The 15864-nt window shown below is 40.7% G+C and overlaps 1 protein-coding gene across 1 annotated transcript in view; it reads right to left on the reverse strand.

Annotated features, from left to right (window-relative positions):
* nrg2b (neuregulin 2b) overlaps positions 1–15864 on the reverse strand; it is a 52052-nt gene that overhangs the window by 17717 nt on the left and 18471 nt on the right. The window contains exons 2-4 of the mRNA XM_034690300.1: positions 6372–6534; positions 5506–5624; positions 3397–3520 (exon numbers count right to left, since the gene is read on the reverse strand). Coding sequence (XP_034546191.1) covers positions 3397–3520; positions 5506–5624; positions 6372–6534 — 406 coding nt within the window. The remainder of the gene's footprint in view (positions 1–3396; positions 3521–5505; positions 5625–6371; positions 6535–15864) is intronic.

Below are 15864 nucleotides of genomic sequence, written 5' to 3' on the forward strand. Positions count from 1 at the left end.
CTTCAAAGTAAGTTCTAATCTCTTTTGATGGGTTTACCTTATCAAAAAACTGTGTGTTAGCTTTTAAAGGGGAGAACTGCACTGAAATAACTATGTCAGCTAGGTAATGTGTTGCATTTGTTGCTCAAAATTCACAATATATCCGTGCGCTGAGCAGAAGTCAAGTTGAAGCTGCAGGTGGAGGAACACGTTTGCAAAAGCTGCAAAACAAACACACTCTCTGATGGCAAAGTGAAGCACTAGAATTGTTCTAAATAGAGTGCACACTTACACCGCCACAGCATTAGTGACTGAGCCAAAGTTTCGTGAGATTAGATATATTATGTGGTAGATTTGACCCCTTCTGACGCGGTTGATAGCCGAGCTTCAGTTTTTAACAAAGGGCAGAGCTGACCAGTACACCCTGTGGACAACACACTATTGACATCACTATTGACAAGTACCTCATACAACCCCACTTAAAACAACACCAACACCACAGTACCTCATTCCAACTTGCAGAACAATCTTTTACAGAAAGGGCTTCAGATCCTTAAATGCTCTGGGCTCTGTGTTATGACGGGTTTCATGTCTTTTACTCAGCCAGAGAAAATGATTCAATCTCTTTATTGCTTTAAGTGACAGTAGATTGAGCTTAATCTGCAGTCTAATGAAAAAGAGGCATGTTATAGAAAATCTTTTACCAATGCCGTGAAAATTATTCTGTAGATGACTTATCACGACTGACAAACCACAGCGTTCTGATCTTATGGGTGTGTCACCATTACAGTCATTAAAAGAGAACAGAAGCTTTCTGGATCTTATAACCCGACTGTGCTTGTTACAGTGATTTAGAGTTCACTCAGCATATGTATCCAGTGCAAAATGAAGCACCTCTTTCTTAACCCCCTACCAAGACTGTCCATATAACTGCCTGGGTACCCTGTATCTTACCACTAAAAAGACAACTTGCATTTTGAATCAATTACAGCAAAAAACCTCAGAAAAGCCGACTCAGCATTTTCCCATAGAGTTATAAATAGAGCAAGGAAGGAGAGGTGGGAGACACTTGGAGCAGAAGCAGCCCTTATGCCAGCAGAGCGTTCAGTGTATACCATTTCTTCTTATCTTCCACCCCCCCCCCCCCCCTCCCTTTTTTTTTTGCAACTTTTCATTATCTGAAAATTCTCTCTGTCCTTTCTTTACCAACGGCACCATTATTTCATCACTAAGAACAAATAGAAGGGCTAAAAAAAGCAAGCTTTCAACCCTCCCAAAACATCTGAAATAAAAGAAGCCTGTGGTTCATTTTGTTCTAAGCATCAAACAAGGCTCGTAAAACTAAACCAGCAAAGCAAAGAAGGCCGTGGACATCAGAACCAGTCATCAATACCAATCTGAACATGAAGCCTTTGTGGGGTCATTCAGAGAAAGTGACTTTGCTGGTTTAAATGGGAAATTAGTCATTTTTAACAACATCTAAAAATACAATCTATGAGCTTTAAAAAGGTATATTTTACCGACAAAGCTCAAACTAAGAAGCAGTCCTTGTCTATGCTCCCAAAGGGAGTCTACATTTCTCCTCAGTCTGCAGGCAGCAGTCTTATTTCCATCCTGTGATCCACTGGCCCAAAAGAGAAAGCAACAAACGATGACAAAGCTGAGAAGCTACAGCTACTCTCCAGAAAACGTTGACTGATGTGCTGCTATCTCGCTAGCTTTCTTTACTTTCATGGAGGATGCTGTTCATGTATCAGAATCATGCTGAACAATCCTGCACATTTCAAACTCCTAAATGACTAGACATGCCATCTCTCTCAGAAAGAGACAGCGATGGAAGTTAAGAAACAAAGAGTGAACATGCACGCAGGCGAGACAACAAAAGATCAGAGGATCCAGTTGTAAAAAAAGCATGACATCACTTTGTTGATCCTATACGACTTTACAGTACATGCTATCTGTTATCCACACCTTCAGGGGAAGGGTTTGTGCTGGAACTGAAAGACTACAATGCCCAGTTCAGACCGTGCACATTCCTCAAGGTTCATTTTCTGTGTTCCAGTCAAGTTTTAACTGTTAAACCACCTTCCCAATACAAAGCTTATTTAAAGGTTTTAACTCTCAATGATCTCATCTTTCTGATAGATTTAACACAGCAGTGATTCATTTGAAAAAATAAACACTACAAGTCCTGTCACTCTCTTGGGAAAAATCCTCCCCCTCATAGGAAGTAATGCAGTTTATGCTAATAGTTTAGGAGACAAAGATATTTAGCTCACAGTGAACCCTGTTAACATCTCTCAGTCTACAGAAATAATTATGGCATCACCACTTCTATATTTACAATCCAGTTTTGCCATTATTGTGGCCAGTGACTTGTCAAGCAGCTCATCCTGTCTTTCCCCTTCAACAGGAAACACAGTGACACAAACTGTGACGGGGAAAAGCCAAGGCTAAAGTTTGTAAGGTCTCAGCTGTGTATGTCAAACTAAAATTTTCTCTATAAGTCAAGTAACTCATGTCACATTGTGACACAAAACATAGGCTGCTTTGTGTCTGTGTGAGGTATATGTGCACCACAAAGTGTTAGCTACATCATCCCAGATCTCAGTGCAGTAGAAAGGTTCATACCAAAGATAGAAATAGAACGATGCTTTGGCACTCTGTGTTTAGTAAAAAGCTAACAAGGAAGGAACATTCAAAAGGTAATTGTGGCATGTTTAACAGCTTCAGGAGCAGACATCCTCACAACAATATAGAGATAAAATAGTTGTGTTTTTTAAAAGTTATATTTTGGGTCATTCTGTCTTTATTTGAAAGGGACGGCTGGAGAAGAGAGGAACAACATGCAGCAAAGGGCCAGAGTCAGAATCAAACCCTCAGCTGCTGCGACAAGGAATAAAGCCTATACTTTAAACATAGAGCTAAACTGATGCCACACCCAATGTGGGGAATCTGTCATCAGAATGATTTCAGATTGATGAAAAGCTTCAACGTTGTCAACATTAAATCACTTTTTCACTTCTCCCATTACAAAAGATGATTCGAGGAGCTCCTGTCAAAAGCATACCTCCCTCACAGTAAACTACAATAAACTCTGTAAGATATCACATTCTTAATGCACGACAGTCACATCTGTTTTAGCCATCCGCTTGTTTTTTAAAACCTTTCCCCCCTGTAGTAATATCTCAAACTGTTTGAACCTGAGAGATGAGTGTGAATAGCTCTTTGGGCTACAGGTGCATGTATGTGGGGAGGCTACAACCAGGGAACAAAAGACAGGTGGTGCAGTGACCAGCAACACAGTGCATGAGACCAGAGAGGCAGACTGAAAGAGAGAGGGAGGGAGGGAGAGACAGTGGGAGCAACTACACGTTGATGACTGAGGGGGACAGGGCAACTGAGCAACCAACTTACTTGCATGACAGCTGGTTAATACCATTTATGAAGTAACAGTCTCCTCCATTCACACAGTAGGCCTTCTCTGAGTCGTTGCAGCGCCTCGCATGACTCACACCTGGAGACGGGGTGGTGGTGGTCACTGCAGTAAGGACAGTCAGACAGGACACAGAAACAAAGATGTAGTCAGCTCTTTGTGACAGTAACAAGGTGGTCAAAGTTTAGTGCAACTGTAAAACTACACTGTGTCACTTCAGACATAAGTCAAGATTACTGTGACACATGTTTCTATCTCTGGCAGGATTCAGTCACTTCTCCTTCAAGCTGCAGCCCTTCAGCTCTCAAAGCTGTTGGTTTGAGCGTATGAAGGGCTCAGCTCAGTCAGATACACCTCCTCCTCTAACCAAAATTTACTTTCAGCTTCTTGCATCCCAAGCTGAAAGTTGAAACTTGTAGGTATGTTTAGACTAAAGGGGATTAAATTTAGACTCAACAGAATTTCAGAGCCTGTGAAACAGTCTGATGCTGGTACAAGAGCTTGACAATGATGATGTTCTGAGAATGTGCTCTCTAATAACTCACTACATTGTCACACTGGCTGCAAAAGACGACACAGTTTACCTAAACTCAACAGCTTGATCAGATTCTTGCAGCTTTGATTTCCAGATTTCTCAGTTGCTTTGGCACATGTCGAAATATTTCTAAAGCTCTCCGCTACAAGGTGCACTTCTTACAACAACCCATAATACACTGCAAAAATTCTAAATTAAAGAAGTGTATTTGTCTAGTTAAAACAATCTCATTATACGTAATATAAGCAACATTTCCAGAAAAGTCCAGATACACAGTTACAGTTTTTCGTAGTCGCTTTGGTACATTTCTCAGATCAGAATTGAAATTCTCAAAACTACTTGTTAAATATTCAAATCATTGCATCACTTGTGCACATCAAAAAAGCAGTTTCTCATTTCTTTGAACAAGTTGCAGATGCTTTGGTACATCCATGCAAATGATTATGTACAATTCTCTGCTGTTTCCTACATTATCAAGTGCTTATGTCATTTTGATATGTATTATAATGGGTCTCTGATGAATAGTCTCACCCTCCACAGCATTTAGGCATTGGTTCATCGCATAAGTCTTCATTTTTTCAAGTGTCCACTGTAACATACTTTATTCGTTCTGCAGTTGGTTGATAGAAGTGTCAACCTCTCAGGTTTTAATTTAAGAATCTAAGGTTTCATATCCAAGTAAAGAAGTGTGTTAGATTTTGATTTTCTGTTCAAAGGAAAAAATGTTTAACAGTACAGTAAAGGTTGAAGAAATTTGTAGTTTTGTGTTTATACCGAGCCAATTCATGTAGCAGAAGGCATAACAGCAACTCCCAATCAATCAACGTCTCTCTACTGATTCTGACAGTTAGATGGACAATTAATGAATGTGATTAAAAAAAACATAGAAACAGTTCTGACATTTTGTAAAAGGAAATCTTTTCAACTGAGAAGACACTTTAAATGTTTAAATCATACTACCAATAACTGTTTCAATCATTGACAGTTTGGCTCATTAATTTGCCTGAATGTGTTGCAAATATCTGAAATGATGTAAACAAGTGTTGTCGACATAATGTCGTAAGGAGTAGCACATTTTGTTTTGACTCATCATTCAAAAATTGAATCAGGCCAACTGAGAAACACTGAGAAACTTGTGCTACAAAGTAAACAGATGGAGTTATATTATCATCCTTTTATATTACAAAAATTCCTTAGTGTACTGACATATCATTTAGCCACTGAAACAGAAGAATAGTGCTTACGTTTCGTTCATATACTGTACATGATGATCAATTTTTACTAAAGGCAAACTAGTCCTCACTGATTTGATTTAGATTAGATAGATAGATAGATAGATAGATAGATAGATAGATAGATAGATAGATAGAGATGGATGGATGGATGGATGGATGGATGGATAGATAGATAGATAGATAGATAGATAGATAGATAGATAGATAGATAGATAGATAGATAGATAGATAGATAGATAGATAGATAGATAGATAGATAGATAGATAGATAGATAGATAGATAGATAGATAGATAGATAGATAGATGTGTTATTGCTTACAAATCTGTACGCTGATTATACTCGTAGTGTTTTCTTGTCCTACTGAGTTTTCAGCCACACACGTGTAGTTACCAGAGTCTTCTGCACGGACACGACTGATTTGAACCTTTGAGTTTTTCCTTCAGGGGAGAGAGAAAGACAAGCAGAGACAGGAGAGAGAGCGAGTGATAAGACAATACTTAGAGAATGTTAGTTTGCAGCGTGTGTGAAAGTAAAAACAGGAGTTGGGTGTAATATAGTGTATGTTTTATTCTACATGACCAGTTTCAATGGATACAATGATTAAAATGTTAGACAGGTGAAAGAGTGATCTGATGATATAACATGCAGGTCCCAGAGAATCTCTTTCTAATGCCTCTGAGACAATCACAGGATGATGAACCAAATCCACACACATCACACAGAGTGCAGTATGAAGCTCAGCCAAAGCTGTTCTGACATTTTATGGGGATGTCATGCTAAAATGTTTCTAAATGAGTGAAATACCCACTTGACAGGGCTAACTCATGCTCCTTAAGTTTGAAGTGAGCTCTGACTGAACTTGACATTTTATTTTTATGAAGAATGAAGATGATTATTTTAAGAGCAGATTTTGGCCCTCGTCTCCTAAAGTGCAGCAGTTTGAGGAGGTATCACTTCACATCTGTTACCGAGAAGAGGGATGAGAACAGACCGTTGACTTTTTCAATGTACATACGAGCATGTGGGTGTTGTATTACACTTGAGCTGAAAAACCCTTCTCTTCACTGCAGACATTTACGGCACACATTTTCCAGTTCTTCTGTTAGTGTTTCTCTGAACATGTCTCGTACCAAAGAACGAATGAATGAATCCATACCAAGACAACTCCAGTCCGGCATACTCACTTATTGGTCTTTATCTTTAGGTCTCTGCCTTTTTGAAGCTCGTGTCCATCTTTGTACCAGCGGAAGGACGGACTGGGGTTTCCTGACGACTCACACTTCAAGTACAGCTTGTCCCCTTCCATCAGAGACTGGCCTCGCATCAGCCGGAGCTTAGGGGCAGAGGCTGGACAGAGAGAGGGAGAGGAGAGGATGGAGGAAGCACAAAGAAAAAGTCAAGGCTTTCATTACTAAAATGAACTTCAAAACCAAAAGTGTGTTTGTTCAGTTACCTGTGTGACGTGCACGTGTGTTTATGTTTGAGGCTGATGAAAACTTGTGAGTAAGCGTTCGGATGTCGGGGTCAAACGTGAAGCAGCAGGTCAGAGTTCACATGAGAGATGTTTACAGAAGTCAGGAAAACCAGTGATGCACAAACAAACAAACACACACACACAAACACACACACACACACACACACAAACACACACACACACACACTGGGTATGGTCTGAATCTGGAAAAGCTCAGACAAACTGAAAAGTGTCAGAGCAAAAAAATCTCTCCTCAGAAACTTTGTGCAGTATAGATTTTTGAACACGCAACACTGAGGATGTTAATGTTTGCGTGAGTGTGAATGTGCCTCATCAGTCTCAGGAGACTTTCTCTCTCCTACTTTATCCTTAAAAAATACAACAGACTGCATCACTGCAAGCAGCACAGGCAACACCAACACTTCAACGTTAAAGCAAAAAGACAACTCAGCACCATTTAGAACAATTTACACACACACATTCACAGAGAGAGAGAGAGGGAGAGAGAGAGAGAGAGAGAGAGAGAGAGAGAGAGAGAGCGAGAGAGAGAGAGAGAGAGAGAGAGAGAGAGAGAGAGAGAGAGAGAGAGAGAGAGAGAGAGAGCGAGAGAGAGTGTTATCGATAGGGTACGCTTCAAAATGTTCAAAATGCATGGTATGGTATGAAGACCAACAGCTAAAGACGTCCTGCTGCACTTATAGTTCACACTAAAAATGTTGAGCTTCAACATATTCATGTAGATCTATATGTTTGTTTATTTTTGAAAAATCGAAAAATGTTTACACGTCACACTTTGTACCCCACACATCCCCTGAAAACCTCATCACTCCAATTATTGTTCTCTTTTATTTTAGCAGGAAGAAGTCACTCCTCTGTATCCTCTTCACAAAGACTCTACTATTAAGGATTTCATATCAAGGAGTGATACATTTAATTCCTCCCTGGCTGTCAGGTTTAAGAGTCAGCACTCTTAAACATAAAATGTTATGGTTTATGGAAGTTTTGTGGCAGAGCAGCAAGAATTGGGGTGACAGGATGATATGTAAATATAAATGGACTGTACTTAAATGGCCCCTTTCTACTCTCCTGATGACTCAGTGCGCTTTAACACAGCCTGTCACATTTACCCATTTACACACACATTCACACACTGATGGCAGAGGATTCTATGTAAAGTGCCTATCTGTATTCACACACATTCACACACTGATGGCAGAGGGTTCTATGTAAAGTGCCCATCGGTATTCACACACATTCACACACCCCTGGCTATGCTTATTGGGGGCGGATTGGGGTTAAGTAAGTGGCTCAGGGACCTTCCACATGTGTTCACATAAAGCAGGTGAAAGAACGCACCATCACAGAGCTGTCCTCGCTTCATTACATCACATGCTCCTTTTTCCCACTGCACAGGTAAACTAATGTCATGCATCCAGGACCAGACGGCGTGTCCCCCTCCTGCCTGAGAGTCTGTGCTGAGCAGCTGGCCCCCATCTTCACAAAGATCTTCAACACATCGCTGGAGCTGTGTGAAGTGCCCTCATGCTTCAAAAGCTCCACCATCATCCCAGTCCCAAAGAAACCCACCATCACAGGACTCAATGACTACAGGCCCGTCGCCCTGACGTCTGTGGTCATGAAGTCCTTCGAGAGACTAGTGTTGAGCCACCTGAAAGACATCACAGGCCCCCTGCTGGACCCCCTGCAGTTTGCCTATCGGGCAAACAGGTCGGTGGAGGATGCAGTCAATATGGGTCTGAACTACATCCTGCATCACCTGGACTCCCCCAGGACCTACGCTAGGATCCTGTTTGTGGACTTCAGCTCTGCGTTCAATACCATCATACCAGACATCCTGCACCAGAAACTCACCCAGCTCACAGTGCCGGCCTCCATCTGTCAGTGGATCACCAACTTCCTGACGGACAGGAGACAGCAGGTGAGGCTGGGGAGCATCAAATCCAGCACCCGGACCATCAGCACTGGCGCCCCACAGGGATGTGTTCTCTCCCCACTGCTCTTCTCCCTCTACACCAATGACTGCACCTCAGGGGACCCCTCGGTGAAACTCCTGAAGTTTGCAGACGACACCACCGTCATCGGTCTCATCCAGGACGGAGACGAGTCTGCTTACAGACAGGAGGTGGAACAGCTGGCCCTCTGGTGTAGTCAGAACCATCTGGAGCTGAACCCGCTCAAGACGGTAGAGATGACAGTGGACTTCAGGAGAAGCCCCCCCCCACTCCCCCCCCTCACCATCCTGAACAGCACTGTGTCTACTGTGGACTCTTTCAGGTTCCTGGGATCCACTATTTCCCGGGACCTGAGGTGGACCTCCCACATAGACACAATCAGAAAAAAGGCCCAGCAGAGGATGTACTTCCTGCGTCAGCTCAGGAAGTTCAACCTGCCTCAGGAGCTGCTGATCATGTTCTACACCTCCATCATCCAGTCTGTTCTGTGTACCTCCATCACTGTCTGGTTTGGCTCTGCAACCAAACTAGACAAACACAGACTGCAGCGGACTATAAGGACTGCAGAGAAAATCATCGGTGTCGACCTGCCCCCCATCCAGGACTTGTACCGGTCCCGGGCCAGGAAACGGGCAGGGAGCATTACCGCTGACCCCTCACACCCTGGACACAAATTCTTCAAACTCCTCCCCTCCGGCAGGCGCTACAGATCACTGTGCGCCAAAACAACCCGCCATAAGAACAGTTTCTTCCCCCAGGCTGTCACTCTGATGAACACTAAACCATAACAGTGTCACACCTGTCAGATAAATACTCTCTGTAAATATACATGTAGATATACAATGCAACAATTCTCCAAGCAGAATTCCATATTTCTATTTTTTGTATTATTTAACTTCTATTTTATAATGTAAAACTACCTCTGCAACTCACCACTGCACTTTATCATATTATTTTAGCCTGTACATATTAGTCAAGCTATTTGTTGTTTCTTTGTATTTATAGCTAAGGTTATTGTTATTATATTTTCATTTTATTTTTTATTGTAGTTCTTATTCTTATTCCTATTCTTATGCCTTGTACAAAGAGAGCACAGTTTACCAAAGTCAAATTCCTTGTGTGTTCAAGCATACTTGGCGAATAAAGCTGATTCTGATTCTGATTCTGATTCATACTGGTCTCACATTGCATCGTGGGAAGCCAACTCCAAGACGCCTACTTACATTAGCCTACCAAAAAAATAGGTCATGCATTGACTGGTGGATGTAACAGGCTAAGTCATCCAGATTGTTGTGTGTTCATTTGAGTAACCGCTCTTTCTGTAAATTGGAATAAACTTGCATGACAAATCAACTTCTTGCACATGCCGATAAATCAATTGATGGAGACATGTAACCCCTTTAAAAAGAAGGCATGCATATTATAAAATTAAAACATAGTGTTGACACAGTGCATCGAGCAGTCTGACATAAAAAGCCTACAATTTGCCCGCTTTGGTTTAATTCTAGAGATTTTGTGACTTTCTTTCAAACTGTCAACATTTTTCATAAAAAAAGGAGAATTAACAATAAAGGCACATTAACAAAAAGTACAGTAGCAGTGTGTCTCTGTGCTGAAGATCTCAGTTTGGGTTGTGAGGCACGTTGTTGTTCCTTTATTGGACTTACACACCTGACTGTCTTTAAACTGAATCCAACATACACCTGCCCTGCTGTCCTAATTATTCAAAGAGAACTGAATATGTGGTACTCCTCTAAAAATAGGCAAAGACCACTTCACTTATAACTCCAGTTTGTTTGACAGGAAAACGATTGAGCCACTGAAACAAAGAGAGATATTTATATATATTTGTGGCCCATTTTCACATCTTCGTGAGGAAGAAACGGGCTTTGCATTGAGTGCTACAGAAAGGGTAGGAAAGTCAGAAAGGGTTGAGAGACAGACTAATGCATTGTTAGTTTTTTGGTCTTTTTATGGGATTTCTCCACAGTAAGAAAAAATAAATTAATGTCAACCTTAATCCTTAAATTACACGAGAGGAAGTTAATGAGGAAAGAAAACAAATTCTGAATGCAGAAAAAAAGGAGAACCTCTATGAAGTACCATCCAAGCAGCTTGCCGTTATGTAAGAAGGATTTAAGTAGGATTTTTAGGCTCACAGCGGAACAAGCAGCACATCTTAAAATCCAGTTCTCACACTTTGTGAGATTTAGTCTTGTCAAAGACACACACTGTCAAAGTAAAGCATCTCAGCATCAGCGGATACTGTCTCTTACTCCAGAGCTCCTGGCTGATGACGAGCTAGGCTCAAAGTGTCGCTGACATTACATGTGTAGTGGAATAATTTGCTTGCTAATTTGGTAATATCTCTAGCAGCACAGCTTGCTTCGGTGCATTTATTTATTGCGTGGAGCTTAAAGTGTCATTGTCCCAGTTTGAACCGGACCCACTGGCTCAAAACCAGAAAAAAAACTCACTTTATTTTCTTCCAATCCAAATGCAGGTGAGACACAGCACACAGCTGTTTACAGAGAACGAGCTACGATAAACTCTCTGAACTACTTGCCCAGAACCAGCAGCAGATTAAGTGAGGGACCAGGAGGTGAACACTGGGGAGTATTTAGACTGAGAGCAGGAATTCTCTCTAAAGTTGGTGGAGGAAATTGAGAAGGATGCAAATATTGGATTTATGTTTGTTAAAGAGCAATAAAAATGACTTAGAATGAAAGCAAATGCTGGTCAGCGTCTGCTGATTTTAACAATAAGCATGTTTGCCAACACACTCACACACTCACTGTAAATTTAGATTTTTATTCATATTGTTTCCAAATATCTATTATCAGTCTCACAAACCTTTAACAATCTGTATTGATATCAGCCATAAAAAAACATTATAAGTTGACCCCTGGTAAGTAACATTGATTGATGAAAAGGCCTCAGAAACCCCATCAGAATTGCTTGTAAGATAGTTGACTGACATCAGAAACGCCCTCCTCTTAAAAACTTGAAAAAATCAAATATACTCTTAGAGGAAACACTGACAAGTTTTTTCACAAATGGCAACCTTTTCTATCATACATTGGAGACCTGCAGCTTCTGCCAGACTGAGAGTGTCTTATTTTATTTCATCATTACTGTATTTCCACATTTGTGTGCGTTCAATTCTGCTACTGAGCAGGACTGGGAAGGAAGGGGTTACTTTTTTGAGTTCTGAGACTTGTATATTTGTATCATAAATTTGCAGGTGATTCTGTATCTATGGACCTCTACAGTCTACAGGTATATAATTATGCACAGGTATGCACCTTGTTTCTTCTGTCAGGAGTGTCATTTTCCCAGTCTCATTATTAGGTGTTTACTCTAAACGAAAAAATGTAAAAATGTAAACTTGTATGCCAATTACAATGTCACTGAATTTTGCTCAATAAACAGAACTGGCAAAAACAAAAACAAAAAAACATGTCCTCCTCTGACACATTCCCATAGGGCAAACTGAGTCCAGTTATTTCTGTAACTTTTGAAAACCAATGATCTAACTTGCTCACATATCTCATGCATCGATTGATACGAGGAAAGCTAAGATATGAAGTGGCTTTGCACTCTTTTTGTCTCACGCAGTTTGTGTATGTCAACAGCCAAATATTTCATCACCATCAATGAGTGACTTCCTTAAAATGATCCTCTCTGTCACGACTCAACCTGCCTCTGGGTGATGCTGTTCAGAACAGCTGCACTTTCTCGTCTGGTGTGGCTGCACCACATGGCATATAAACCATGTTTTCAGGATATCCGATCCTTGTGCTCGTGCTTTATGGTGAATGCTACAGCAGACCCATAAAAACTCACAAATACTTGCTCCAAAGATAAGCAATAGTAAATCAGATGTGGCATGAATGTTGCATCAAACCCCTCAGGCTGAGCCCTCTTCAGGAGGACACACAAACACTCTGTGTGTTGTTCACATTAAAAACAAGGATGAGTTTCTAGAAAGCTTTTGTCATTTTGAAAAACACACAAAGACTTAACTCAAATGCCCTGTCGTAGTTTTCATCAAGCATTTAGCTACAAATACTCTGCAGGCACACACTGGAACTGTAATCTAATAACAATGTACCATATGTGAAACACAGACTAGCTCTCTTTGGGGGAGGGGCGACTGAGGACAATCCCGACTCTGCAGATTTGACATTTAGACTCACAATGACAAAATACCTCAGAGAAAAATTATCTTTGTTTATATTTCACTGTTCAAAAGCAACTTGCAAACTACTTCACAGTCGGTAAATGCATTACAGAACGTCAGAGGCAAATTAACTAAGAATGCCATCATAGAAAAGAAAGATGATATAAGAGAGGGACTAAAATAATGCATGCAGAAAAAGTCCTTCAAAGATTCCTTTATCTCTCTCGGTTCAATTGTCTTCAACATTCATCGTTTCTGATCCTGCATGAGCAAAGGTGTTGCACTATAGGTACAAACTACAGTTTACAGATTTGTATTGTTTCCAGCATGGCACAGTCAGGACACTAAATATGAGTCACGACTGATAAAATAGACACCAGTTTTGAGGAAGACAGACATGACAGTTGTGACTTCTCTGAAACCAGGGAGTTAATCTAAAGCATGTGGGGACAAAGACAGTAGATGTCAAAATGAAGTTTAGGTTAAGATCAGCAGGAGAACCAGAGGAAAGTCACTTTACCTCGCGTTAAATAACAGTCAAGCCTTCAGTCAATCTATTCATCAATCCCTCCCAGCTACTTCAAGCGGTCAGTTCAATAACATTTACACAACACAGCTTTTCTCTCTCTGTGTTGTTCCCACTTTACCGCCAGAGCTCTGCAAGATATCTGCGCTGTAAAACGAAATGAATTGTTATGACAGCAATTCTCAACATAATGTTCAAACACCCTGAGCTAAGCTGCAGAGTTTCACATGATAGTGTAGGGAGTAATAGTGATGACATAAGATGTGCAGGAGAGCCACAAATCTTAAAGTTAAGAGTTAAAATGAAAACTGTTTGGATGTTGCCTCGTGATGTATTTCTTTCAATATAGATATTGAGCTGGAGAGGCTAAGGAGAAGAACTAAAGTCTCACGCACATTTTGCTTTGAAGGACATTCATCTACTAGTTTTAACATTACAGACATAACAGAAAGTAGGATATAAATAATAAAGATATTTTAAGGTTAAGGTTGGAAAATTTTGGTTAAACTGATGGACAGATAGTTCACTTAATTAAATGTTGAAAATGTTACTGTGAAGCACAAGCTCATCTTTAACACAAACTATCATGACCCTCACCTTAACCAAATATTTTTAGCTTTTTAGATCAAGCCGTCTGTGAAGTTCAGCATGATGACACCATAGTGTCAGAGAATGGACGTAACAACAGCCATCCTGTGGTAGCCTTAATCTTTAGAGCTCCCCTTGGTGACTGGCTGCAATACATGTCTAAAAGCCTGCCTCCTCCATTGTAAGAGATGGAACATGGATCAAACTAGAAAATTTAAATACATATCAAATACATGTTTCTCAAACATGCTTTCAGTCATAGCAGTTAGTTATTATGCTGATTTATGTGCAAGTGATACTTTTTGTAGAAGTTTAGTTCTAATCACAGTAAAAGTCCCAGGGGTGTCTATCTTTAGGGGGCTCCCAAGAGGACAAAAGGTTCAAGCTGTGTTCTTGCGGAAGACTTCCATTACATTCAGAAACATAGAGTTTCTATGCTGATGTGTAGCTCCTTCTAATATCCGTTACCAAAACCGTACCCGTACGACAGTTGAGCTCATCCTATGGTAGCACTAATAGTTCCTCCACTGCTGTGACCAATTTGAAGAAACTTGAAGGTCCATTTTATATTCAGTCAATGGTAAACAGCAACTCCAGGAGTGAAAGCCATGTACCTCAGCTAAACTTCCTTATGACCTCCTTGGGCATCAAAATAAGATATGTACTCGACTGAGAAAAAGCAATGCCAGTTAAAAGAAATTCATCAAGGCAAGTCATTACGTACACACACAGAGGAGGTAGAGTTTCAGAGGGAGCCACTTTTCCCCCTCTCTATATATTTCAACATATCCTTCAGCCTGTTTGATAGTTCAGTGTACGTACATGTGGTGATCCCACAAAGGACTCAGCATTTCCTGTTGATGTTTGTGATGGCTTAAAAATGTCCTGCTATCCAACTCCTACTGTAAAAGAAGAACCTACATTCACCTTCATTTTATCAGTGATGTTCAGCTAAATCCCAGAACTTCCTCAAGCCGGTACAAACAGGAGACATTGATGGCAAAATAACCGCTAGCATCACATGATCAAAATTAGCTCTGTGTTAACTCTTTCTATTGAGCAAACTAGACCACGCACATTTTCATGTTGGGGAGGGGGACAACTACTTTTATTGGGAAAAAAAGAGGAAAATATTTCACCCTGCTGTCAGACTCTTTTGTGGAAAAAATAAGATGCCTTAACTTTTTTAAGAAGGACTTGTTTTCATCAGCTCCAACCACAACCATCAATCTCTGACCCATCACCTTGCATGCTTTCACAAAGGTAGGGCAGAAACAAGGGATGAACGTTAGCCTGAAGCAGCTGTGAGGAATAAATCTGGTTATCATCGGGCTCGTCCCACTTTGGGACAGTCTCCAGGCAACGTGGACATTTAGCCATCCTGGGAGTGTAAGATAAAAAAGAGAAGGAGATTACCCTTCATGGATGTGACATCTGCATTTCATGGATGTGCTGTGTCGGACTGATTGAATCTTCACAAATTCCCACTCTAATTTATTTTCACTACATGGAGTCACATCAGGTTTTATTCCTCCTTTGACCTTGTACTTTCAAAGTAACGCTAATGTGAAATTGATCTCAGCAAAATGAAGCAGTAATGTTTGAAATGGAACATACAAAAATTTTCGTTTGACTCTACTCTGGATGCTTAATGTTTCAGAACAAGAACAAAATGCTGAGGATGAGGAAGAAACTGTTTAAGGCTCTTCGTTGTGGCCTTAAATCACCCTCTCTGTGCCAGTAACACATGAGCACATATTTTCATCTTGCCTCATTGCCCAGACCTTATTAATTAGCAAAAGTACACGTTGGGAAGCACAAAGACCTCTCACTATTACACTGCATATAACACGGCATCATAAAAACATCCGTCCCGATTATGTCCCTGTGTTAATGGAAGATGTACTGCTTTACAGGAAATGTTGGTCCATGT

This window comes from Notolabrus celidotus, chromosome 8, assembly GCF_009762535.1.
Source record: "Notolabrus celidotus isolate fNotCel1 chromosome 8, fNotCel1.pri, whole genome shotgun sequence".
Lineage (NCBI taxonomy): Eukaryota > Metazoa > Chordata > Actinopteri > Labriformes > Labridae > Notolabrus > Notolabrus celidotus.